This window comes from Equus quagga, chromosome 2 (genome assembly GCF_021613505.1).
Source record: "Equus quagga isolate Etosha38 chromosome 2, UCLA_HA_Equagga_1.0, whole genome shotgun sequence".
In the NCBI taxonomy this organism is placed as follows: domain Eukaryota; kingdom Metazoa; phylum Chordata; class Mammalia; order Perissodactyla; family Equidae; genus Equus; species Equus quagga.
Genome location: NC_060268.1, coordinates 52,328,173 through 52,355,684, shown reverse-complemented (window position 1 = coordinate 52,355,684; position 27,512 = coordinate 52,328,173). Strand labels below are relative to the sequence as shown.

Here is a 27,512-nt window from a genome sequence, read left to right as displayed (position 1 = left end):
GGATGGAGCTTTCAACCAAATCCTCCTTGTTCTCAGAGACAGAGAGAGAGATAATGAACTGAGAGGGGCAAGATTTAGCTTGCATCTTGCTCTAGTCACAGACACTTCATTAACTTCTTAATTCAAATGGAATTTAAGAATTCTCTAAGAAGATTTGCTTCTCTCAAGTTCATTAGCTTCACAGAAGCCATTAGACTTCCTGGAATTTTTATTAATGATGCTAATTATCCAGCAATAATATGCAAGACCCCTGTTACCTTCAGAGGGTAGTAGAAGACTGAGATGTCACAGAAGAACAGGTGAGAAGTTGTGGTTGGGCCGTGGAAGTCAAACTGCTGAAGAATGGGGCCGGTCCCATGGCTGAGTGGTTAAGTTTACACGCTCTGCTTTGGAGGCCCAGGGTTTCACCAGTTCGGATCCTGGGCATGGACGTGGCACTGCTCATCAAGCCATGCTGAGGCGGCATCCCATATGCCACAACTAGAAGGACCCACAACTAAAAATATACAACTATGTACCAGGGGGCTTTGGGAAGAAAAAGGAAAAATAAAATCTTTAAAAAAAACCCTGCTAAGACTAAAGGACGAGTGTTGTAAACATGGGGACATTCAAAACAGACCAAGTGGGGCAGTGAAAAAGAAAAATAGGATCACATTTATTAATAATGGGCATCACATTATCTGTTTTGGGTTTTTTTTTTCTTTGGCTGAGGAAGATTTGCCCTGAGCTAACATCTGTGGCCAATCTTCCTCTATTTTGTATGTGAGCTGCCACCACAGCATGGCCACTGATGAGTAGTGTAGGTCTGCACCCAGGAACTGAACCTGGACCACCAAAGCGGAGCACACCAAATGTAATCAGTAGGCCGCTGGGGCTGGCCCACATTATCCATTTTTATCTCAAGAAAATTGTAATAACTGAACCTAGTTGCAATAGTTAAGACTACCTAAGGAAATTAAACATTTCTATAGTTTTAAAATTAGAAAATTGATTTCTGGCACTTATTTTTAAAAAATGTGTTAAGGAATTAATTATAAGTAGCCTACATTAAGCAAAGAGCACTGGGCTGGGGCAGAAAGAGTTGGCTCTGTCAGAACTGTCACTGCACAAAATTCGGGTTCTCTGCCCTACACACATAAATGAGCCAATCAATTACGGCATCAGCCTTTGGGAAGAGAGATCAGTTTTATTCTGTAAGATCGATCTTCAGGGAATCAGAGGGTGTGTGCCCTCAGATCTGTCTCCCTGATTCAGGTTTGGGGGCAAAATTTAAGAGGTTAGGGAGAACAGGCTGGCACGTGGAAACACAGACGAGACAGGATTTGACTGGTGGGCTTCAAGCATTTATGGTGAGGTTTTAGACACTTGTGACCGGGTTCTAAGCTTTTATGATGAGGCGGGGAAGGAATTTGAACAGCATATCTTCCTGAACGAGGGGCCCCTCGCTTCTGGTAAGAGTCTGGCTTTCGAGTTCTGGTCATGCCCCGGTCCTTGGGTTCTGTGGGAAGGAGGATCTTTGGTTCCCAGCCCGTTTCAGGTCATGATTTCTTCTTTTGTGCATGCCCTGGCTACGTGACTTTGCAGATTTTCTGAAAAGCAATTCTTAATTACTCTGTTTATGAGAGATGGACTGAGATGCACTGAGAGTTTAATTTAAATGCCACTATTTCCTTTGAATCCAGGAGGGATTCAACTGGTCCTGGAGGGCCCACAGTTACAGAACGAGCTATACAACCATAGACAAGTCTCCATGCTTCTCTGTGCCTCAGTTTCCCCATTTATAGAGGCAGAATCAATTATATCTAAGCTTCCTTTCTTCCCTAAGAACAAAAGATGCTAATTTGGGATAAGATTTGCTTTCCATTGCCAGTTACAGTTTCCTAATGTACTTCATTTTGACCCTACTAAAGGCAGCTGGAGGGAAGAAGACATCTTTTTTATTAAAAATCTAAACAATCAATAGAAGATAGGCTTTCATTTTTACAACACAATCACTAGAGAAGTGATTTAATTCAATACAAATGTATGTGGTACTGATTAAGAGAACTGCTGTATTTACTAGCAATATTTTCAGACAAAATTTATAAGCACCAAGTCAAGTCTCCACCTTTTAAGGAGCATTTCTGTATGCTCTGAGTAAGGACTTGATTTATAACTCTCATTCTTTTCCCTTAATGATGTGAAATTTTTCCACATGAAGCTGGGTCTCTCCTTAGCTCAATGTCCTAATTTTACCCTGTCAAAATAACTTTTTTAGGGAGTCTCTATTGTTCTCAGTTAATTTTAACACGAAATTAAAAGTTTCATATGGTGGTGATTTTCAAACTTTACTTTGCGTGCCAAAAGGAACCTTCTAAACTACTTCAATCATAATTGTTACCAGCGTTCCAATAAGGTTTTCATATAGAATCTCTTTTAGACCTCAAAGTGTTCTATAAAGACCACACTTTGAAATTTTGTTCTCTCAAAACATACCCCATACATTAGATAAGGGGTCGCTGACCTCATCTTACAGACTTAATAGTCACGAGAGTACAGAACTTCTCACTGGATTCAAAGGAAATAGTGGCATTTAAATCCTAAATCTAATAATCTAATGCTATTCCAGTGGCTTGCCCTCTTTTTTGCCTTTTTTTTATTCCAAGTTTTCTAAAATCATCTGGGAAGTAATAGATCATATTTAATTGTTCAGGCTTTTATGCTGTGCTTTCAGAATCGCTTCTGATTTGTGGCCTGGCTCGGGTTCAGTATTATCCAACACTAGGTTTATTTCATCAGCCCAGTATCAAAGCTTCCTCACTTTAGCCAGAAATTAAAATAATAGCTTTAAGTTTCTCCTCCCTGTCAAGGAGCTAGTCAATAATGCAATTTGCCACATTTTTTGGATGACTCTATAAGCTCCCCATAAAAACTGGATATATAATCCTTTTATTTATTTAACACAGGCACTGTCAACTTTTCCTGCACAGACGGAATCTTTTTTTCCTAGCAACTTTACTTTCTTTTAGTGTTACAAAGTGCCATGAAGCCTGTGATGGGTAACCTGCCAGATTTCACCTGGTCCTCTGAATAAAACCTGATACCTGATGTCACTTTTCTTGTCATCTCTTCTCCTAAAAAGTTTTATGCAGCCAACTATCAGGTGATGAGGGAAGAGTACAGACACCTGAAGAGGCCAACATGGGCACACAGTTCTAAGATAATTAAAAACAAAACATTCCAAATACAAAAATTATCAGAAGAAATAAAGCTCTCTTACAGTATAAGTCAGAGAGACATGACAAATACCCTCAGAGTAACCTGAGCTCTTGCCTAGCATTAGCACTTTTTAAAGCCCAACTGCCATCTTGATTTGTGGTATTCCCACGCAAGGCCATGCAATCCAGTGCCCAGAAATGTTGAGTGCTGGGTTCTTTTCTTGGCTGCCTCTGAGTGACCTTGAGCAAATCAACTCAACATCCCAGTTACAGGAAATAGACAATCCCACAAAATATCTACCTTCCATCTTTACTCACAGCTCCTGGTTCCCCAGAGAATGTGATGTGGATTAGAGACAGGTCCTATGAAAATGAAAAATTATCATCCTACAGAAGACTATTATATAATGAGATTAATCTTTATAACACGTTCCACAGTTCAGGGTAAGCCAGAGACTTTAGCACTTGAACTTCTTCTCTTCCCATAATCACTTGAAAATTGAAGGGAAGAGTTCATGCTGCAAATTCCCTCTATTTTCCTGTTTTAAACCTAACTTTGACATTTAAAAAAAAATTCTTCCTGACTTGCTAACTCTTCTCAATCAAAACTACACAACACTTTAGGTATTCATGCTAAAACAGTGTTCTGGATTTTCTATTTAACTTATATAGACTAAAAATAGTCATCCTAGTTGAAAGAGTGAGTGTACTTTAGTTTATAAACTGCAAGGTTTCAAATCTCTTAAGTTTCAAAATATAGTTAGGAATAAAAAGTTAATTAATGACAGAATATCAAACATTTTTTTGAAAATGGAGATTTGCACTACCAAGGGTATTTTTTTGTGGAACGTGGCAAGCTGATTCTAAAGTTTATATGAAAATGCAAAGAGCCAAAAATAACCAAAAGGCTTTTTTTTTTTTTTTTTTTTTTTGGTGAGGAAGATTGGTCCTGACCTAACATATGTTGCTAATTCTCCTCATTTTTGCTTGAGGAAGATTGTCACTGAGCTAACATCTGTGCCAATCTTCCTCTATTTTGTATGTGGGACGCCACCACAGCATGGCTTAATGAGTGACGTGTAGGTTCACATCTGGGATCTGAACCCACAAACCCCAGGCTATCAAAGCAGAGTGCGCAAACTTAACCATTACGCCACCAGGTCAGCCCCCCAAGCCACTCTTGAATAGGATGGCAGGCTTTACTCCAGCCTCACCGGAAAGCTACCACAAATCACGTGGTGTCACGTTAGTACAAATAGATTAATGGAACCAAAGAGAGAACCCAGAAAGCAACAGACACACACAGATGCTTGATACATGGCAGAAGCGCACCACATAGGGCCAGGACAAGTGGCTATACAGAAGGACCCTTCCTCACACCGTCACAGTGTGTCTAGGTGAAATCAAAGATATAATGGGAAAGGCAAAATTATGAGGCATTTTTTAACTAAAAGATATTTTTAAAAATAAAGAGGGTATTTTCATGACTTCAGGATATGGAAAGAGTCCTTAAAGTCAGACATAAAAGACATTAAACATAAAAGATTGACAGATTTGCCGTTGAAATGAAGAATTTCTGTTCATCAAAAACACCATGAAAAGAATAAAACAATCCACAAAGGGAGAGGATATTTACAACAAATATAATAACAAAATAACAATTAGTAACAAGAATACATCCTACAAATCAATGAGAAAAAGACAGCTGACAGGAATACAACAGAAAGATGGACAAAAGACTTGAATGGGCCCTTTTCAAAAGAAGAAATCTGGTGACCAATAAACACATGAAGACGCTCAACGCCATTCCTACCTAAGGAAATGCAAAACAAAACCAGAGAATGTCTACTATGAAAACACCACATTGGCTATGATTAGTCAGTCATCATCAAGTGTTGGTGAACTAGCACTCTCGTATACAGTGGATGGGGGGGTGGGAATATCAAATATTAAAGGTGTGCATACCTTATATTCCAGCAGTTAAAATTCCTAGGTAAATACCCTACAGAAATGTGTTTATGTGCATGAAGATGCTCACGGTAGCATTGCTTATTATAGCCAAAAACTGCAAATTTCATATAAGTGCCCATTACAGTAAAATAGACAAAACTGGTATTAATGAAATGATGCATTAAACACAAGGAAAACAAATAAACCACACCTACATGTGACATGAATTTTATAAGCAATGTTGAGTGAAAGATACCAGACACAACACACAGTATGATTCCATTTTTATGTAAGACAAAAGTGGGCAAAACCAATCAACCATATGATTTGCATACATAACTGGTAAAACCATTCTTTTGAAAGTGGTATTACCATAAGTTAGGATTGTAGTTACCCCTAGGGGACAAAGGTGGTGTCACGAGGGGACACTCAGGATTCTGGAGTGCTGGCAGTAGTTTTTCTGCATCTGGTTTGTGATTACACAACTGTTTGCTTTATCCATTTAACTGCACATCTGTTTTATGTACTTTTCTGTAGGTTATATTTCACAAACTTTAGAAGAACAGGGCTGGTACTACCAAATACTAACACTGATTAAAGCCATGATTATTTAAAGTGTGAAAAACACTAGAAGACCTAGAAATAGGCCCAAGACACACAGGAATTTAATATTCTATAACGACAGCACTACAAATCAGTGGGGAAATAGTGGTTTATAATACTGAACCAATCTGGTCAACCATTTGCAAAAATTACTATTAAATCTTCACCTCATACAATAGCCCCAAGTAAATCTGAGATGGATTGAAAACTGCCTTTTGAATTACAGATGTGTAAAAGTGAAAAAACTTTAATGGTATTAGCAGAAAATAAGGATAAATACATACGCATCCTTGGGGTAGGGAACGGATGCTCAAGCGCATGCGCAAAGGCAGGCTCTTAAAGAAAACAACTTCAACACGGAAACACCACGAACTGTATTAAAAGGCAAATAACACACTAAAAGGATAATGACATATGACAAAAGACGGACATCTTAATTCACAAGGAACTTAGAAACTGATAAAAATGGCAAACACTCCGAGAATATAGGAAAGACAGGAATATGCAATGCTCAAAAGAATGAATATAAATGGCCAATAAACATAAATAAACACTCAACCTTCACTAAGTAATCAAACACAAATTTTAAGGTAATCCTTTTCTGCAATTATTCATTCTGCAAAGATTTTAAACAGTAATTTTCAATTCTGGGAATTTGATATATTGCTAACGAGAATGTAAAGGAACACAGTCTTTGTGGTGAGTGATATATATCAAGATTCGCAAAAATTTACTTACACTCTCACCTAGCAATTTCACTTCTAGAAAGGTATCTTCTGGAAATAAGTCATTTTTATACAACATGATTATCTTTAAAGATGTTGATTGCATCACGGTTTACAGGTTACATTATAATTAACAATCAAACTGTCGCACAATAAGTTGATTTTAAAACTTACAGTATACCCATAAAATGGAACATCCTGTAGCTATCTAAAATGCAAACTATTTAATGTAGGAAAATGTTTACAACCTATACACTATGAACCAACGTGCAGCATGATCACATCACTGAAAATATAAACGCCTAGCTATACATAGAAAAGTAAGTCAAAGAACATATACCCAAAGGTTAACAGGGGCTCCCTCTGGCTAGTAGGTTTACAAGAGACTGTATGCACACGCACGAGAGCCCTTCCGTATTATCCCGCTTTCCAGAAATGACATGTGTTATTCTACAAAGAAAGAACATCAAATAATTTATGTTGTGAAATCATCTGCTATTAGTTTTAAAAACTAATGAACTTGCTAGCTCAGTTTACTTTTTACATTTGCTTTTTGAGGGGACAAAAGGGGGAGGTAAAGCAGTAGACACAACTGGAAGTGCGTGATACAGAATGGAGCCCTCGCCATCACACAAACATCGGTCCTACGTGTACCTTCAGTCAAATTTCCTAAGTGAACAGTCTCTTTTACAGTAAGGAATTAAATTTAATTAAGCACCAGCAAAACATCACCATTAACATCTTGAAGTTGCTCTAATTTTTATTCTTCCCTTCAACACTGTTTAAAGGCTCCAACATATTAGACAAAGAACTGATAACATAAGTGTTAATTTCTCTGGAGACAACTATATAATCCTTTAAAATTACAGAAACATGTTAGCTTGAGGTTTCTGTAGCCTACATATGCCTCTTTTGGGGGGAAAAAAAGCAAGGTATTGACAACATTTCCATTGTAGCTTTAAAAAAAATAGGTTTTCTTAGCAAACGTTACTGTACTGTAACTGAACCCATCATCTGCTAAGAGCAATGAACTCGTCAGGCAAACGCAGGAGGAGCTACTCCCTTCAGCTGGAGGAGTCATCTCAGACTGTTCCTAAACCTCATGTTACTCCAGGCAACTCTGGTGATCTAGAAAGACCATCCACCCTCCAGCAGCTACTGACAGTACTTCTTATTCCTAATCAGAAGATAACGTTTCTTCTTAAGGGAAGACAGAAGAAGGAAACAAACATTTGTTAAGTATTTTCTATGGGTGTCTTCCCAGGTACCTCACAGCCAATACCTCAATAACCCCATGCAGACATGCATAAAATTTGCTACACTGCTCCCTTCATTACTCAAAATAGGAGGGAACTATATTGTCCTAATTCATATTAGGCGATGCCTGGGACAACTAAATGTTTCACTGAAAGACGTGATAAATGCTAATTGATAAAGGAAATAATAAGGAAAAAAAGCAGCCACCTGCTTAGATTTGGCTTAGAAAAAAAAAAATGTGCTCTACTATATACTAAAATACCAGACCAACATACGACATAGTGCAAAACTTTAACACAACGTGGTTAAACACAACATTCAAATATTAAACTTTTTGAGCACATGAAAGTTATCTTCTGAAGGACAAACTGGGCTACTTTTATAGCTACCTTTATGTAATTTTTAAAAATTCTTTCCCTCAACAATGTCTGACACTGATCTTGATACTTGGTAGAAAGCCTGATGTATGACGATGACATCTCAACAGGCAGAGATTTAGGAGATTATCCCAATGCCTGTCATGCCCGTCTTCAGAATTCATCATCAGAGGACTGATCATCATCTTCATCCCTTACTTCTCGGTATTTCCTCAAAGTCTCCCCTTCTGGATTATAGCTCTGCATTTTAATATTCAATCTTTCAGCCAATTTTTGTGCTGCGAGCTTGGCTTGCATCTCCTTTAAAACAAAAAGCAAAGCAAAAAGTTACACATTCGCTTCTTCTCCCTACAATTTTGCTAGGGGAAGTCATTTAAACAGAATCAGAAATAAAGAGGCCTTAACAGTCCACTTGGTGCTCTCCACAGCGTTATGATGGGCCTGACGCTGTGCCTACCACAGATACCAGAGGGCAACACTGGCGAGAGCTCGAGCCTGCCACAGTTGTAGTTACAGGTTTCCATTAATAAACAACAGTGCATGGAAATATCCCACCTCTACATGAGAAATCGAGTAGCCAGCTTAGCACCACAAGTCATAAACATGGATGCATTTTTAACTATGTGGGCACATGCATGTGTATATACAAATTCACAGAACAATTTGGGCTACTGAAGGTCAAAAACCACTAATGCTGTGCTGATGCTCCGACTGAAAGAATCTTCTTTCCAAGATTAAAACATGGCTTCTAGGCTTGAGAGTTACATTTCAATGTCATGATGAAAATCAAGAAATTAATAACAAAAAGCTGACTCTCCAAATTAAGTCCCATGAACATTACTATGCAACAAAAAGTCCAGGTAAACTGCAGACCCTGGCAATGTGCTTTATACACCCAAGGATATTACCACTAACTGATGGCAGGTGGCAATGCTCATTCCTAATCTGGCTCTTCACCCTTCTCATGCTTTCTCCCACATCACTTGAACTTCTTCATGTCCTTCCCCTCAGGCCATGAATATTATGGGTAGGTAGGACTGAAGTGGCAGCTACTACTATTACTCCACCCAGGAAACCAATTTTAAACTCAAGGGTTTAATTCAACTTAATAATATCTTAGGACAGGCATTTAAGGTCATATAGACAATTTAAAAAGACAATTCATCCATGCTATAGTCATAACTAGGCAATATTTTCATGCCCTGAGAGGAAGACAAGTGGATTTTAAAAAGGAGTGCCTTAAAAAGGCCAATCCATGCCAACTAAGCTTTTAGGAAAAGCCGAGACAAAATAAAAGCCTAGTTCTGGAGTAACTGGTATAGAGTCCCTGATGACAACCCAGCTGAGCAACACCAGGGAGGGAGGCTGCTGTCTTCCTCGAGGCTCCAATTATTACTACCTAAGCACATCCGACCCCTTCTTTTCTCACTATGGTCCTCACACTTATTTTCTCCCATCTCAGATTATCCTGTACACAAATTATCAATACACAAGTTTAAAGATCCACGCGGAACACAAAGATCTTTGAAGAAAGTGCTATGCAAAACTGCTCAAGTCACTAACAGTAGGAGATTCTTCTATCTTCACAGGGGCCCGCAGATTATGCTTTTAAGCTTAGTGGCCAATTGTCCAGACTCAACACTATTCCCCCACCCCTTTCATGCTCTCCCCTATAATGCAGGAGATGGAAGCCTGGAAACCACATTTCCCTAACCTTTTTGGCAGGGCTCTTCGATAGGGTCCACCACCGAGAAGCTCTCGCACTGGTTTTACAAGGTGGCAGACAGAGAAGCGATATTATTGCTACCCTAACAGTACGGGCTCTGAGAGAGGTGAGATTCCGCAGCTGTCTCCCCACATTTCCTGGTAAATACCACTTTGATGTTACAGGTAGCTATGATCATCTCCAGCTGTTTTCTGCAGCTCTAGCAACTTCCAGACCCTCTGAAAGCTAGAGGCACATGTCTGAGAGCTAATGACATTAGCTGACCATTTCCCTAGTACCTAATCCCTTCAATTAAATGCCATCCTCCTTGAACTACCTAGAGTAAATTCTGACTTAAGTAAGCAACATCCAACACACAGACAAGAAACAATTAATACCCTAAATACCTCGTAACTCTGTTTCTGCTGTTTCTGAAGCGCCAAAGATTCTTCTATGGAGAGCAGCTGCGTAGGCAGGTGATGAAGTGGGAGAAGCCGAGCTGCCGTGATGTCATCCAGATGCTGCTTCTCCCTGCGCCGCCTTTCTTCTGAGGACACAGGAGACCCTCTTCTCCGACAATCACTCGGTGAACCATGTTGTTGTGAAGGTAAACTGAAGAAGGGAAAACTTATGTTATACCATCAGACCATTTTCTTTTTATAGACACACATTTATAACGTTCACACACACACACAAGTGCCCTTTAACCTTAGCAGTTAATTCTTCCATAAAGATAATAGTAAACCGTTTACCAATATTTACATTTGTAGATAAAATCTTCCCCTTTTTTTAAACACGTTTACTTCAAAAACAGGAGTATTTAAATTGGGAGCTTTTCGGAGAGTAATTTGACAATTCATTCATTGCTCTAACAGATAATAGGTACAGATAGGCCCTTTTCCTTCTCTCTTCAAACCTTACACTTTAACTGAAGCTATCTTTTCATTTTTTCATTCAAAAACATTTGCAAAGGGGCTTAGTGCCCAGTAGAGAGAAACAAACTTGTAAACAGTTTCAGTGCAATATAGTATCACAGGTACCATGATACACATTTGTACATGGTACGGTGGAACATAAAGAAGCAAACAGCCAGTTCCAATGGGAAGACAGGGAGGGTGTCAGAAAAGCTTCAAAAGAGTAAAATTTGAGGAGTCTTGGAATAATAAGTGCTCCCCATGTAAAAAGGGGAGATGGGTATCCCAGCAGGGAGGGACCGGCAAGAGGCTGCAGCACAAAAGGAAGCACTGGAGGCGGAAGAGTAGGAAAAGGCAGTGGATAGTCTGGGCAGGAGGGACGGTCCAGCCCACAGTGAAGAGTTCTATTCTGTGTAACAGGTTCAGATGAGCATTCATGAATTTCACTCTGGAAACAAGGAGGGGATGGACTGGTAGAATTAAGACTAGAGGCCAAAGAGGTCACAGTTATAGCCCAAGAGAGGGATGAGAGCCTTCACTGAGACAGGGGAGAAGATGAAGGTAAGAATGGTTAGAGAGGAAGGTCAAGGATATATATTATGTAGGTCTTCATGGCTAGCAGAGGGAGATGAGGGAAAAGGAAGATACTTTAGACAAAAAACCAAGGTGGTGGCACTATTAACTTAGGGAGTATGAGAAAGTCAGTGTGGGAAGAAATGAGAGTTCTACTTCATACACCGCCATGGTCAGGTTCCACAGGTAACAGGCCATGCAAATCTGAAGTTCCGAGAAGACCTGGGCTACAGGTAGATGAGGGGCAGCCTCCAGGACCCAGGTGGTAATGGAGCCAGGAGAGCGTGCAGGAGGCCCAAAGACACCACCTCATCTCACTTCCCAACCTCCACCTGCCTACGGTGTACTGACTCACCAAGGCCCAGCCTTTCCTGATAACTGCATACAACTCTCTGTGGCTGGCTGTCTCTCAGAAACTTCCTTAACCTTTGTGGCCCTCATTGCTATTCCCTTATCCCCCTCTCAATTCTAGTGACATGACCATAATAGAGAACCGGGATCGGTTTATTCTCTGTTGAATGTATTAACTAGATGATGCTTCTGGTCTTCTGTCTCCCTAGAAGTGAGGAGAGATACCTCACTGCACATAAGATGAAAGATTACTTAATCAAAGATTACTTTCTATTCCTAACTAAAAATTAATGTAATATAATTCTGGTTTTCTATACTGAAGAAACAAAATGTTTTGAGGTTAAAAAAAAATGAACGGTGGGGTAGGATTAAACTTTAAAGTCTCTTTACAATAATAAAAAAATGGTTTTAGGTATTTTTAACTAGACTTTTTCAGTTTTTCAAAGATAGGCAGAGCGGCTAACTTTGTATCTGAAATCTGGGCACGTACCAGTATTTGCATACAAGTAAATAACATTCTTTTCTCTTCAAAGAGCTTTTCTTTTTCTGAAGATCTCAAGAACAAAACTATGACAAGGAATTTAGAAGCAGGGCTAGTTAGATCCTGCCTGAATCTGCTTTCAGTTTTTCTAATCCCTTCTCAGTTCCCTTCCCCTTGAAGTTGTTATTATATAATTTAATGTCCTTCTAAGTGTGTAAGCTTTGGGTCCTCATCCAGGTCCTAAACTCTCTGCAAGCACAATCTTTCCTTCTGTGTCCCACGGCAACTGCTGCTTACATCGAGTGCACACAGAAATATCTTCTGCTGAGAAAGTCTATCAGCTCCTGCTAGTGCTTTTTCCTTAGCCTACAGTCTAATCAAAGGGGGGAGCTGTCTACCAGAAAATGGTTCTGGAAAAAAAAAGCATAATAAAGTCTCTAACTCTGTAGTTATTATGAGATATTGGCTAAGTATCCTGAAATTTAATACTCCATCTGCTATTTAAAACCTTTTCAATTATGTGGGCAAGAAAACTAAAGTATTTTTCAACATGAATCCTCTGGTCTGTTTCCACAATATGCTCATTCCTAAACACAAGAAGTTCTCACACAAAGGTCCACTGAACTGAGAGTATTCTCCCAATTTTTGAGTTTAACAAACATTATCTTCCTGTGACAGGCCTGTTTCCGATGGTACTTACACATTGGTTTTAAATTTGTGTGGTGGCGGCACTGGGTTTTTGGCTCGCATTTCGAGTACTTCCATGTAATGAGGCTTCTTCTGAGGCCCACTACAAAGGCCTGTCAAGTTCTCAGGACTCGAGTTTTCTTCCAAATGGTGTTCACCTGGGTCTGCAATTGTGATCCTTTGTAACCTATCAATAACCAGGTTGTCAGAGCTGCTGGAACGATCTTCTGCTTGACTTGCAACACGATGCTGAGGGAGATGCGCACCAGCTTCAGACGAGGAGGGCACCCTGGCTCTGCTGCTGGAAGCTGGGCAGCTGTTCACTGTGTACCAAACTTCTGAAGCCCCTGCATCGCCTCTGCGAGTAGGATGTACAAGTCCCTGTCGTTGTGAGGTTGTTTTAGATGACTTGATGTTGTCTACAGAGGAACGGCCAGGAACTAGTGATGAAGTATCAAGGATCTGGTCAGAGTTGTGGGCCTTATCCGTGTCCACACCTGCTACTGCTCTTTGCCTTAGCTTACGGTCTACACTAACAGGATGAAACAGTTTACTTTTCCCTCTAAATTCTTCATATTCTGCAATGGCAGCTCTCACTTTGGCAACAGAGTCTAATATCTTTTTACCTTTGTCGGGCAATTTGTAAATGAATTTTCTGTCAAATGGAAAAGAACATGTATACATTAGAGCCATGTTTTGAAACTTGAGATAGAAAGACAAAGCATTATGGTCAAAGGGAGAAAAGTGGATCTTTAAGGCAAAAATCTGATTTCCAACTGCCCCAAAACAGGAATGAAATTAGACAGTCACTATGCAAATACCTCAAAAAAAAAAACAAGGAGATGCAGGAAGAAAAGGGAATATGCCTCATTTGTCTCATCTAATTAGAATTTCAGCAAAAGTATTTTAAGCATATAAGTACCATATAAAACATTCCAAAAATCAGCAGTTTCTAAAGTGTGATCTCTAAGACCTTCCTGGGGAGGGAAGGTGGACGGGTCTGCAAGGTCAAAACTATTTTCATGAAAATACTAAGATGCCACTCGCCATTTCACTCTCATTTTCTCACACTGATACAGTGGAGTTTCCCAGAGGCCACATGATACGTAATGATATTGTTCTGACGGCTAACGGAATGTGAGTGCTTGTGTATGCTTCTGTTTTAAACCTTTCTTGTTTGTAATTCTTAATACATTGATAAATATTAGTAAACATAACACCCATAAAAGATGAGTGCTTTGGGATGCTCAACAATTCTCAAGAGTATAAAGGGGTCCTGAGACCAAAAAGTTAATTCACTGCTATAGATGAAAATTCCATTCTCACAAAAGTCAAAAAACTTGTCTCTACTAGGAATCCCCCAAGTGATCATTTGTCCCTTTTGCTGAGTGACAGAAGTTACTTTTCAGATTCCCTTTTCTTTACCTATACAATAAATGGGGAGGGAAGTTACATCCCAGGCCCTCTATTCTTTCTGTGACACTATATTCGTTCCTTTCCACAATTCCAACTATCAACATCTCTCTCCACTTGAGAGTCTTGTATTTTCCCAAACTTCTCTCTCTCTTGAGCCTCATGACCTCTTCTCCAGCTTTTAACTCGGTAAGTAGTTAATTCAACACACCCTAAGTAAAGTCAACCTGGGACCTAGCCCCCCTCCTCCATTTTTCCTATTTTCATTAATGGTTCTCCATACCATATCTGGAAACTTCAGCCTTCTCCTTCAACTACGCATTCAATTCTTCCACGCCTAATGTAGTTTTTCCAATCCCCCGACTACCTTTCTATTTTACTTTCTTACAACCCCCTTGTTGGTAATCTCTCTGAAAATATCTTTCTGCTTCTTACTCCTTCAAGCCATCCTGCACCAAGTTGCTAAATTAAGCTTCCTAAAAAATACTACTAAAAATACCACTAATAAAAATCACTTCCATTATATAGTCCCCCTGCTAAAATCTGTTAAGTCGGCCAGCTGAATGAGAGTCAAACTTTCTCTGCCTAATAGACCACTCTTTACATCCCACTCTCTATTTCCTAGGGTTCCTGTACAAATAAGATCTAGGGATGAAATGGACAAGGTGTCTGGGGCACGATGAGGGGAGCGGGAGGAAAGGATGTAGGATTCAGAACTCCCTGGGGGCACCCGACACGGTAGCTGAGTAAATAAAACCAACGCGGAGCCAACGGAGAGCTGAAATGCCGGCCAGGACGTGGGCGGCTGTGCGGTCGCAGGCCGTCCGCTCGCGGCCGGATGGGCCGATCTGACTGAGGCAAGGTCACCTTCCAGGCAAGGGACGGGGTGAGGGAGCGGAGGGACACGTCCCGGGCAGCCCGAACCGAACGAGCCTGGCAGGGACTCGGCGGGACCCAAGCTTACTCGTTGCGCAAAAGTCTCTCCTGGCGCTTCAACATCTCCTGCAGCTCCGCCAAACTCCGCCGCGCCAAGTCCTCGGGAGCTGGGGGCTCGAAGCCGCGGGCCTGCGAGCACATTCTGCGGGGGCTGCGGCTGGCGAGGCGGCGGGCACTCGGCTTCCTCGGCAGCCCCCGCTGCTGGCGCCGGATCCGCGGCCGGCGGGGACTCCGGGGCACGAGCGGGAGCCGCCATTTTCCCGGAAGAACAGGTCTTCTTCGAGCCGAATCGAGCTTTATTGAAACGCCGGAAACAGACACAGACAAGGAGAAGGGGGCGCCCGGAGGGGCGGGAAGGGGCGGAAGGGGCGGGGTGACGTCACGCCCGGCTGAGTGTGCTGTCGCACCATTTGTCGTTTGTCTGTTCCGCGGCTTTTCGTCTGTGTATTCAAAAAGTATTTACTGAGTGCCACCGTGATCTCGACAGATAGCCACGGCCCCTGCCGTTATGGAGGTTACCGAGTGGCGGAGGAGGCCGACATCAGTCAAGTAAGAATAAAACAATGTAGTAGGATTGGGATGGGCACCAGGGAAGGTATCTCTGAGAAGTGAAAGGCAAGTTGAATCCTGAGTGATGAGTGAGTGAGCCATTGGTGAGGGTGAGGGAGTGCACGACAGGGCTTGGGCTCCTAGCCCAAGACGTAGCGAAGTCCTCAAATGTTACAGTTGCAAGGATGCTTAGGGACTATCAGAGTGTCTTAATGGGGTTCTGTGGCATCTGGAGCAAGACCTTCCTCTGCGGCGCTGCCTCAGGCATTGCAAGACACTTGGTGTCTGGCTTCTGCCCACTGGTTGCCAGGTCACTCCCAAGTCGTTGTAACAGTCCAAAACGCGTCCCCTGACCCCTACACACACATTTCCAAAGGCCCGCGAGAGGTGATGGGCGTGGGAGATGCTGTCCGAGCCAGTTGAGAATCTCCTTCGCAATTCCCTATTTTGCTTATAGAGAGACAGAGGCACAAAAACTGAAGTGTTCCCAGGACGCCAAACTAGTCAGTGAGAGCATCAGATTTCGAATTCAAATCCCAGCTGCTCTTTGCATCACGTCAATTTGAAAATCTCCTTCTTCAATTTATGCCTGTTTCCAAATGCATAAAATTGTTAAAAAGTTTTTATTTTCTGGCTGTTGAGAAGAAGGCAGTATAATAAACATCACATCCAGTTCTTACCTTCTCTTTACAGTTCAGTTACCAGAGCTGTGTCCCAAAAGTTAGAGGAGGAAGTATGCAAGAGTTGCGACAGACATCGATTGGGAGGTTTGAAGGCCCCCATAACCTCCAACACCACCTCCCCATTCTCTGATATGGAGAATTTTAATTTTCTCAGTCCTCTGTCAGGTGCTATGATAAACACAAGCGATTCCCTCCCAATCAGACAGAAGCTCTAGATAAAATCTGAAGCTACTCCAGGGTGCACGGTTGTCATTTCTGTATCCTCCCAATCTAGTCCTTTCTAATCAGATTAATGTATCAAAATTCTCAACATAAGCTCTGCTTTCAAGGACTTCAATACCTGCTTCAGCCCTGGCAAAATAAGCAATACTTGAGTCAGGTTCCCTGGCAGGCTCCCCCAAAACCTCACTCGTCCTGTCCCTGGGCACAGCTGGAGGCCTTTAGTCCTCTACAGCAGTCATCCCCATCTTCTAAGACCTTGGGCCACAGGTGCTCTCAAGGCAAGGATGCCTTTCTCTCAGACCTCAGAATTTTGTCCCTGGCTGTTGTCCTCTTGTGGAAGGCTGTCCCTTTTCCCCCAGCCTATTATAAATCTTGGCTCAAGTCTCACCTCCTCCCTGAGCCTTCCTAGATTATTCCAACCCGAGTTGCTCTTTCTTTTGAGCACAACTGTGAACCTCATTATGAACCCCACAATATGAAGCACATAATGCTTCTCTCATTGTGTTGTGCATGGTGCTTTCTTTTCCCTTTCTAACGAAATTGTAAAGTCAGGGTGCTGTGTCTGTACTTTTCTGTCTCCCCTAATGCACGTAGCAGGTACTAATTGACAGAATCTCCCTCTCTCATGATATTTTTTTCTCCATATCCCCTTCTCTTAATGAAATGTCCCTTTTGTATATACAAACCTTAAGCTTTTCCATAAGTATTGACCATAATTACTGTGAAGCTATTTTCAACGGTATGGGATAGAATCTTTTACACAACATAGCTTAGGACTTCAGAATGTCATAATACAAATCTGAATTCCTAACAACGCCTGTGCACAAACTGTCTAGCTCTCTTTTCAGTAACCAAGCAGGCTATTTGTGCTTCAAAATGAAAACAGGCAAAGTATTCTTTTATAATCCATCAAACAAACAAACAAAAAAGATGAGTGTTTAGAACATGAATTTTAACAGCAGTGTCTGAGGCAAAGGATCTGAAATGGAGAGATTTCACAAAGAGAGAAATGAGTACCATGGGTTTTACCTGTTTCCGTCCAAACCAGGCAAAACACTTGAAAAGAAATGGACCCACAAACCACAGGCAGCTAATCTCTGCTGAAGAATTCCAATTGTGTATCAAAGAGCCCACCTGTGACAAAATCGAATCTAGACGAGTGTATTTTGGTTTTGGTTTTCCAATGCTCATTAAAAAAAATCTAAATCATGTTTCCTATGATACTTGGATTAATCACCTGGGTGTTAATTGCCCTCAGAGCAAACTAATGAATTTGGCTATTAGAAAGAAAGAAAAATTTACAATGAAGAGTAAAGGAAAGGAAAATCTCACCAGCATATGAAGTGGTGCCCGAATGACTTAGCCATCCCACCGCCACCAAGCTCCCCAAGGACAATGTTAGAATGTGATTTTAAAAAGAAAATCAAACAAAAAAACCTGGGAAAGATTTCCATTTGTCCTTACAGAGTTGAAGGTAAAAATTGCCGATCAACTGTAAAATTGTAACATCAATCTTCCGAGTCTTCAGGCTGCTCTTCTCTGTTTTCTCCCAAGGATTGTCAGTTTGGGGGCGTGAATGGCCACAAAACTGGTCACAATATACCTGGAGTATGCCAAAATGGCAGGAAAAGTATTCCCCATCCCACATGTGCTTAGTGTGTGAATTTAACACTCTTCCTCTCAAGAAATGGGGTTGATGTTCCCTATCCTTAATCTGGGCATGCTTGTGACTGGAGCAAAAGTGATTTTTCCAGTCTAGGTGATAAAAGGTGATGCAGCATGTGCTTAATTTTCTTGCGTGCTTACTCTTGGAACCCAACCAGCAAGCCGTGCAGAAGCCTGAGTTTGTTGTAGGTGTTTTGGCTGTCAGTTCAAGCTGAGGTCTCAGCCGAAAGGCATCATCAGCCACCAGATGCGAGAGTGAACGAACCTTTGGATGATTGCAGCCCCCAACTGTCAAGTCACTAACAGCCTTCCAGACTTCCAAATTGGAGCCCCAGAAATTGTGGAGCAGAGACATCCTCACTAGGCTTTTTCTGAATTCCTGACCTACAGAATTTGGGGGCATAATAAATGGTTATTTCATACTTTTAAGTTTGGAGTGGTTTCTTAAACAGCAATAGTAATAGGAACATTATCCAAGGTTAATCCTTCCATCTATGCTCTGGATCCCATCTGTTTTGCCTCCTTGATCTCATTCATTTGTTCAGTACATACTTATTGAGTACCTATTGTGTATAAGACACTGTTCTAGGCTTTGGAAATATAGTGATGAATGAGACAGTTTCCTGCCACGTTGAAACTTACAATCTATCAGATAGTACTAAGTGTTACATAGAGAATTAATGTGGGTGATGTGATAAGGAGTAATGGGGAGGCTACCCTGATTGATTGGGAGATTGAAGTTAGTTTTTCTGAGGAAGTAACTTATAAACTGAGACGTGAATGACAAGGAGCAGTTAGCCATAGGAAAGTCTGATGGAAAACCATCCCAAGTAGAGGGAAGAGCAAATACCAAGGGTGTAAAAGGAGAAAGGGCTCCACAAATAACAACAATTAAAAAGGCTGGGGGTAGGGCTTGTAGGGCTTTGTAGACGAGGATATGGAGTTTGAATTTTATTCCAAGAGAAATGGGAAGCCATCCGTGGTAGGCAGCCTCTAGGATGGCCTCCAATGGTCCCCCTAGTGAGAGGTCCCCCTCCCACTGAATATGGGCTGGACTTACTGACTCACTTCTTACAAATAGAATATGGTAAAATTCTCTTTTTACCATGTGGCTGAGTGGTTAAGTTCTCATGCTGCACTCCGTCGGCCCAGGGTTTCACCAGTTCGGATCCTGGGCGTGGATGTGGCACCGCTCATCAGGCCATGCTGAGGCAGGGCCTCACATAGCACAGCCAGAGGCACTCACAACTAGAATATACAACTATATACGAGGGGCTTTGGGGAGAAGAAGAAGAAAAGAAAAAAAAAGATTGGCAACAGATGTTAGCTGAGGCGCCAATCTTTAAAAAAAAAAAGTGATACAAATGGCAAAAGTGATGAAGTGTCACTGCCAAGATTAGGTTATAAAAGAGTTGAACGGATATTTCACCAAAGAAGATGTACAGATGAAACATCAGCACATGAAAGGTCACCAATGTTATTAGCCATTAGGAAAATGCAAATTAAAAACACAATGAGATACTACTACACAACTATCAGAATGTCTAAAATTAGAAAGTTTGACTACACCAAGTGTTGGAAAAGATGTGGAATGACTGGAATTCTTTTACACTGCTAATGGCAATGTAAAATAGCACAACCACTTTGGAAAACAGTTTGGTAGTTTCTTAAAACCTACCATATGACCACGCCATTCCTCTGCTAGGTATTTACCCAAGAGAAATGAAAGCATGTGTCCATACAAAGTCTTATACATAAATATTCACAGCAGCCTCATTTGCAATAGCGAAAAACTGGAAACAACTCAAGGTCTATCCCTAGGTGAATGGATAAACATTAAATTGGGGTATATCCATACAGTTGAACACTATGGTCTTCATGCAACATGTCACGGCTTCACGAATCTCAATTATACTGAGTGAAAGAAGCCAGGAAGAAAAGAGTATCTACTGTATGATTCCGTTTATATTAAAATTCTAAAAAACGCAGACTAACCTATGGTGACCAAAGTAGATCAACGACTGCCTAATGATGTGGGGTGGCAGGGAGAGGCTGGGGGGAAGGATTACGAAGGGGCAGGCGGAAACTTTTGGGGGTGATGGATATGTTCATTATCTTGGTTGTGGTGATGTTTATATGGGTGTATACATTTGATGTCACAACTTATCACATTGTCCACTTTAAATCCACAGAGTATAGCATGTCAGTTATACCCCCATAAAGCTGTTAAAAGTGCCCCTCTAGCTTCCACCCTCTCTTCTTCTTTCGGAGATAAGCTTCCTAACAGGCTTGTCCACACTTGGACTCCACATCCTCACCACTCTCACCAGTGCCGTGAACCTCCTCCTGGTTGTCAAACCCAGGGAGCAGGTTTTCGTCTTTCTCCTCCTTGCTGCATCTGACCCTGTTGACCATTTTCTCCTTCTTAAAGCTCTCTCCTACTGTGAATTCCATGCTACCAATCTCTCCAGGCTTTTCAGCTCTGGAGTTTTTGCTCTGGGGCTAGAATTAGAGTCAGGGCAAGGACTTTACCACCTGGATGACCTAACGTTTTCTCAGGTTCAACTTGTCCAAAACTGACCCCAACCCACTCTTCCTTTTTAAAATTCCCACTGTTTAATGACATTCCCATCCACATAGGTGCCCAAGTCAAAAACTAGGCATTCATACCTGACTATTCTTTTTCCTTCAACCCAACTGGTCACAAAATCCTACAGCCTATATACCTTCTTCTCTGCACACTCTCCCTCCTCCCACCCCATTCAGCACCTCCCCATACACCTGTCATTGCCTCCATCGCCTCTGTGCAAGCCCTTGAATGAAGAATTATAATAACCTCCTAAAACAGCTTCCTACCTGTATCCTAACCTGCTCTTTTCCTCTTAATTGCTGTGAGACAGTTTTTTTCCCTTAAATCTAATTTCACTTCCTTCACTTGGAATACTGATTTGGGGAACACAAATGTCGATGTAGTGAAGCCTGGAAGTGTTTAATTCCACACTTGTTGGGCCTCTCAACACATAGAGATGATCTTGCCTTCACATTGGGATCACTGGACAGTGGGTGGGGGCGTGCGGCAGGGGGACATGCAGAAGCATACCCAGTGTCTCTGCCCAGACTTGGCCATAGTGGCAGTGGTGTGTCACAGTGGTGGTAGTGTATGATACAAGTGTAAATGAAAAATTTAGCCTGACTCCTGCCACGTGGCAGGAACTTGGGCAGCAGAATGATGGCTGGTGAGAGGTTAGCCCCCAAGAGAATTTAAAGGAGAGGATAGGCAGATATATGGACCACACAAGATCATTAGGAACAATGATCACCAATAAAAGGAGCTTGTGATGGTTAATTTTATTTGTCACCTTGGTTAGGTGATGGTGCCCAGATATTTGGTCAAACATTATTCTAGATGTTTCTGTGAAGATGTTTTTTGGCTGGGATTAACATTCAAATCAGTGGACTTTGAGTAAAGCAGATTACGCTTCATAATGTGGGGGGGCCTCATCCAGTTGAATGAGTTGAAGGCCTTAAGAGAACAAAGACTGACACCTCCCCCACCCAGGAAGAAGGAATTCTGCCTGCAGACAGCCTTCAGGCTTGAACTGCAACAGCGGTTCTTCCCTGGGTCTCCAGCCTGCTGGCCTACCCTGCAGTGATAATCGCCTGAGCCTTTTTTCAAAAATGAATCTCTCTTGAGATTCCTTTTAAGGAATTGGCTCAAGTGATTACCTATATAGACACACACACACCCCCTGTTGGTTCTGTTTCTCTGAAGAACCCTGACTAATCCAGAGCCCAATAGCATCGATGGGTTAGGAAACTCAAGGCTTGTTTGATAACTGGACTTCAGAGTGAGAGAACTGACTAAGGGGAGAGCAGACTAGCCTTTGCTCTGCCCCTGCTATGTGCTGGGCACATGGAGAAGAGATGGGAACCAAGGGTCATAAACAAGTTTGAAGCAAATTCTATTTTCTGTCTTGTTTTGTTTTTAAGCATCATTTGAGAATGGAACATGCCAAACTTTCAAACAAACCATAGCAGCCATAGCTAATGAAAAATTAGCAAAGAATGGCAAGCCTAAGACTTATTGAACCATAATGGCTGACATCTGTGTGCCATTAACCAACCCTCCTTTTCCAGTCAGTCCCCCAAACTGCTTTCTCGATGGGCAGAGCAGTGGGATTATCCCCACCTTACAGAGAGAGAGATGAGTGCTAGGACCTCCTGACCCCTCTGTCGATGGGCCACTCTCATCTGTCTGTCCCTCACAAACAACTGACAAGAGCCTGGCCAGTTAGGGAAGAGAAAGTAAGGGAGGGAACAGGGCATTGGAATTGGGTATGAGAAAAACAGAGTGAAAAAAGAGAAGAGAAAGAAACGGTTAAAGGGGGAGACACAAAAGTGGATGGGGCAGCTAGGGGGAGAATGTTTCTCTGCACAGAAATGAGAAACAGAAAGCTTCATAGGAAGCTTTGTGCTGAGGAATTCACGGATAAATTCTTCCTTTCCCTTCCGGCTCTAAAATTCTATCCTTCTCCAAAATGTCACACTTCCCCTCTTTGTATTTCACTGCAATCCCATTGCAGCGAAAGGTTTTCCTCAGCTACCCAAGGGTTTAGGCTGTAAAGTGCACGTACTCCACACTAAAAGTAAATTCTTGCATTAGTTATCCAAACTGTTTGAAATGAGGAACCAAGTTTTCAGCTCATATCTCCCTCTTTATCAGCAAATAGTAATTTAAAGCCGTTTACTGGGGCTGTGGTTCCCCGGTGACAGACTGTGGCCTATTAAAATTAATCCTGACAGAAGACCCTTGCTGCTTTCTCCAAGCACATTCAGGCTGTGGGTTTATGAACAGGATGAACAGACGGCCCATCCCAGAGGGCTTGAGGGAGGAAGCATGTTAAAATGGCCGCCTGCGCCTTTGTTTGCTCAGCTGCCTGGAAAAACCAGGACAGAGGGAAATGGGATTAATCAAGGGGGCAGTTGCCCATGGAAAAAAAATAGGAAAACTCAGGAAGACTCTGGTGAGAAAATCTCAGCCAAATAAGGTTAAAGTTGGAGGGAAAGAATTCTCTCCTCTTCAGACTTTCACATGGTTGAGTGGTGTTTGGTGACAAAACTCCCGTTTCAGGCCACTACAGTGTTTGATGATCTTTTTGATAGGGTGGGAAGAGGTAATTTGGAAAAAAACAATTAAATGTTTGATTCCCCAAAATTTCATGTAGTTTTAATTTTTAATTAGCAAATTTAATAAATATTATTGGTTAGATATGTGACTATTGGTTAGATATTGGTAGATATTAGATCATTGGTTAACTATTGAATCACTGATTGTGACTGAATAAGATCTTTCCATGATTTCTCATATGAGTAAATTCACAAACCAGAAAAAACATCCTTGAAAGATCACGTGTACTGATCTTTGGTACAGACTATAGACATTGTAGCTGTGGCTCCTTCTCTCAGTTTGGGCGACAGGCTCTTGAACAAGATTTAAAATATCTTCCCCTCCCTTGAGTAATTTCACTTCCCTTTAACATATTGGCTGACACTCCACCAATGCGTTTTATTTGGTTGATTAGCAAGGATCTTCCTTTGAGACTATCGATATTTTTAGAAGGATTGTAGCCTATCAGTCATTTACACATGAGCATGAATTTGTTCCAAACGGCTTTCTCACCAAAGCCTAGCTGAGGGAATGACCTACACTGAAAGAGTAGAATTTGATAGGCAGGAAAGGGAAAAAATGGAAAGAATTTTGAGCAATCTGAGAGGAAGCATAGACCAGAGAGAGTTGAGGGTAGCAGGAAGACCCCAGAGGACCTCCTCTTCAGGATTTGGAGAATATGCAGGGCAGGTAAAAAGGGAGGATGTCCACAGCAAACTTTACTTGGAATTGGCTCAAATTCCATGTTGGAAGACAGAGCCTCCTGTGCTTAAATGGGCCTCATCTGAGATTTTTCCTGAGACCCCCAGTACATCGTGTATCATAAGATGGCTGTAAGAATTATTTCATTAATAAAATATTCTCAGATAAATATGTTTACACTCCTTTTTTGCTTTAGGAAAGATAGTTTGCATAATTACTTATCAGAAAACAGAAAAGGAAAGTAAGGGAGGTAATGTGCAGAGTCACTAAAGGGTGAGATTTCATACTTTGCTTTCGAGTTTCCCCAGGGAGGGAGGTGGGAGCTGGGCCTTTCGTGGGGGGAAAGAAGCAGCAGGTGTCTCCTACAGTGTCCGCACAGCATCATGTCTCACTCTTTGGAGTCTGACGTACATCAGAGGCCAGGAAATAAAGACACTGGTAATCAATAGCAGGATGGAGTTAGAGAAAACTGACTAGCCTTCTCCTCTCACTAGACCTGGCCAGAATCAAGTGTCTGGTCACCTTTAATTTTTTGTCTTGCATGAAAAAGAACATAGCTCTGGAAAGCTCCAGCTAGGGGGAGCAGGAGCGGAGGAGCAAGGGATGCCCATGTGATAGATAGTCAGGAGAATTACTCAGATAAAAAAAGTCCTCCTTGATTTTCTTCCCCAAACCTTGGAGAACAGTCAAGCAGGGTGTATAAAACAACAAAGGTGATCCAGATCAGAGAATCAAGCAGGTGGTGGTGAAATTTGTCAGTCCCCAACTATGTTTTTTGGGGGAGAGGGTTTGTGTGCCACTGACTTTGTGGCAGATTAACTTCTCAGGGCCTCAGTTTCCTCCTGTTTAAAATGAGGATATCGAACCCGACAAACTCCAAGACGCCTTTCAGCACTTAAATTATGTGATTCTAGGATGATTAATGTTATAACACACTCTTTGGCAAACATCTGCATCTATTTAAGCTCATAAATGTTGAGAAGAAATATTTGGTATGCAGTAAATCAGGAAGCAGGTAGCTCCCTTTAAATAAATACTCATCCAGCATGGATGACGTTTCAGGTTTTATCAGCCTTTGCTGTTACTCCCATAGTTGCCCGTATCTTATGGAACTGGATAATGTTTTCCATCACCTAGAATTCTTGAGCTTAATTTAATTTTTATATCTAATGGATGACAGCTCTGAGTAATTTAAGATTATTTATAAGGTTAAAAAAAAAAACCCTGAAGTTGTCAAAATAGCAGAAGACCAGAGAACTTTAATGAATAATGTGGGAGGAACATCCCCTTCAAGCAGACTGCAGAAAAAGGTGGTGGAAGAAATAAGTATTTTCTTGATAAGGCACAGAAAGAAAAACATTAGACAATGTAAAGTAAGAGTTACAAATTGTCAGTCTTTGGCCACATCCAATCTACAGATGGATTTGGCAGTGCAGAGGTTTTCAAAATTATGAATTCGAGTGACTTTAAGACGGGCATGTACTTAAAAGCTGGGTGAGCGTCCTTCCTACCCCCTCCCACCAGCCACTCTCATTCCTACCCTAGACCCTTCTCATCTTTATGCAAACTTCCTGGGCACCAGGGCATTTGAGTTTGGGTGTGTGAGGCAAGAATAAATGAAAAATTTTGCCCAACTCTTTTATTTTCTGAGAGGCTACAATTAACACCATAGAAACTTCCTAGATCCCTAGGAGAAGATATATATTTGTTATAGGAGTGTTCTTTACCTCCTTCTGTGTTTTAAGAAGCTCCACAAATGGTTCTCAGGCAATTCATAGAATTAATGTTCCCCCAGATTATAAACTTCATCTAGATGATGGGGTTTTTTTCCTGGAATCAAGGGTAAAAAGTGAATTTTAATTAAAAAAGACTCAGCCTTTTCTTGGGGGGACACAGTTTCCTTGTTTTATAGTGAGACTAGTATGTGCTCTAATCAAAGCTTATAATCTTGTTATTTTGAACAATTCCTAAAGAATTGTTTGCAAGCACCTCAAACAACAGATAGGCATTGTTTACAAAGCTTGATATAACATTTTTACCTATAACAAAAGCCGTTTTAAAAGGTCAAAGAAAATTATAAATCTTTATGATCACTGTGGAAACACTAGCATCTTTACAACTACATTTTCTATTTTAAATTCCATATTGGGGATTTTGTAACCAAAAAAGTTAACTTGAAACAGTCCTAATTTCCTTCCTCCCAACCCCCCAAAAATATTTAAATAAATTTGTAGGTACCATAAAGCTATTTTATTTTAAGTTTGGGCCACAAAGTGACCAGTTAAGTTTTTTCAGGCTGAGTGTGTTTTGTTTAGGAGGTGGCAAGTTAAGAGGAAAGGGGAGAATTAAAATATTTGCAAGATGTCATTAATCTCCAGCAAGAGCCTAGAGTTGTTTTTTTTCCCCCTTCATTTCAGAACTAATCCAGCTTTCTGTTATTTGGCTCAGAAAAGTCTTAAATCTGTAACAAGAGAGTAACTTCCTGTTCTCAAGAGTATGGCTGCCAAAGAAAACATTTACAAGAAGAGTTCCAGGGCCAAAAAATTGCCTACTAATTATTTTTCAACCCCCCTCCCACTCCTAATTCAGGAAGGTGAATGCTGTAAATGCTGTATGTTAAAACTCCAAAGTATGTGTTGAAAAATTAAGAGAAAACCCCCAAGAACTGTTTGCCATTTTTTATATTTTATGGCATTCAAATTACATCAGTTTTATGGCCCTGGGGCACAAACTAATGTTTCTTATAATATTTTGTTCAGAATTCCACAAAGATTATACCATACTTTTATCAAAATACATTATGCAAGTTTGTACCTGGTACATTCCTGATTGAGGAAGAGAGAAGCAGCCTCTGACCTTCAGGAGCTGACCTAGTCCCAGCAGCTAGACTGTGGGTGCCTCTGAGCTGGCCTGACACTCACAGTGAGGTCTTGGTGTTCTCCTTGATGATCTGTCTATTCAGAGCCATCCCAATCAAAATCCCAACAGCCCTTTTGTGGAAATTGACAGACTGTACAATTCATATGGAAATGCAAAGGCCCTAGAATAGCAAAACAACTTTGAAAAAGAAGAACAAATTTGGAGAGCCTATACTACCTGACTTGAAGGTTTATGATAAAGCTACAGTAACCAAGACAATGTGGTATTGGTGTCAAGATGGGCAGCTAGCTCAGTGTAACAAAATGGAAGGTATAGAAATAGACCTATGCATATACGGCCAATTGATTTTCCTCAATTGTGCAAGGGCAATTCAGTGGAAAATTGGTAGTCTTTTCAACGATGGTGCTAAAACAATTGGATATCCATATGCAAAAGAAAAACCTCTTTGGGGCCAGCTCATGGCCTAGTGGTTAAG

At 41.3% G+C, this 27,512-nt stretch overlaps 1 protein-coding gene and 1 long non-coding RNA gene across 2 annotated transcripts in view; one reads left to right on the top strand and one right to left on the bottom strand.

The window, feature by feature from the left end:
* Positions 1-5,363: 5,363 nt before the first annotated feature.
* MYZAP (myocardial zonula adherens protein) overlaps positions 5,364-27,512 on the bottom strand; it is a 118,787-nt gene continuing 96,638 nt past the window's right edge. The window contains exons 13-15 of the mRNA XM_046654635.1: positions 12,834-13,475; positions 10,222-10,426; positions 5,364-8,409 (exon numbers count right to left, since the gene is read on the bottom strand). Of these exons, the coding sequence (XP_046510591.1) occupies positions 8,263-8,409; positions 10,222-10,426; positions 12,834-13,475 (994 nt within the window). The 3' untranslated portion in view covers positions 5,364-8,262. The remainder of the gene's footprint in view (positions 8,410-10,221; positions 10,427-12,833; positions 13,476-27,512) is intronic.
* On the top strand, positions 15,564-18,717 carry LOC124236015 (uncharacterized). Its single transcript, XR_006887629.1, has 2 exons — positions 15,564-15,718; positions 18,090-18,717. It is a non-coding gene; the product is annotated as an uncharacterized LOC124236015 (long non-coding RNA).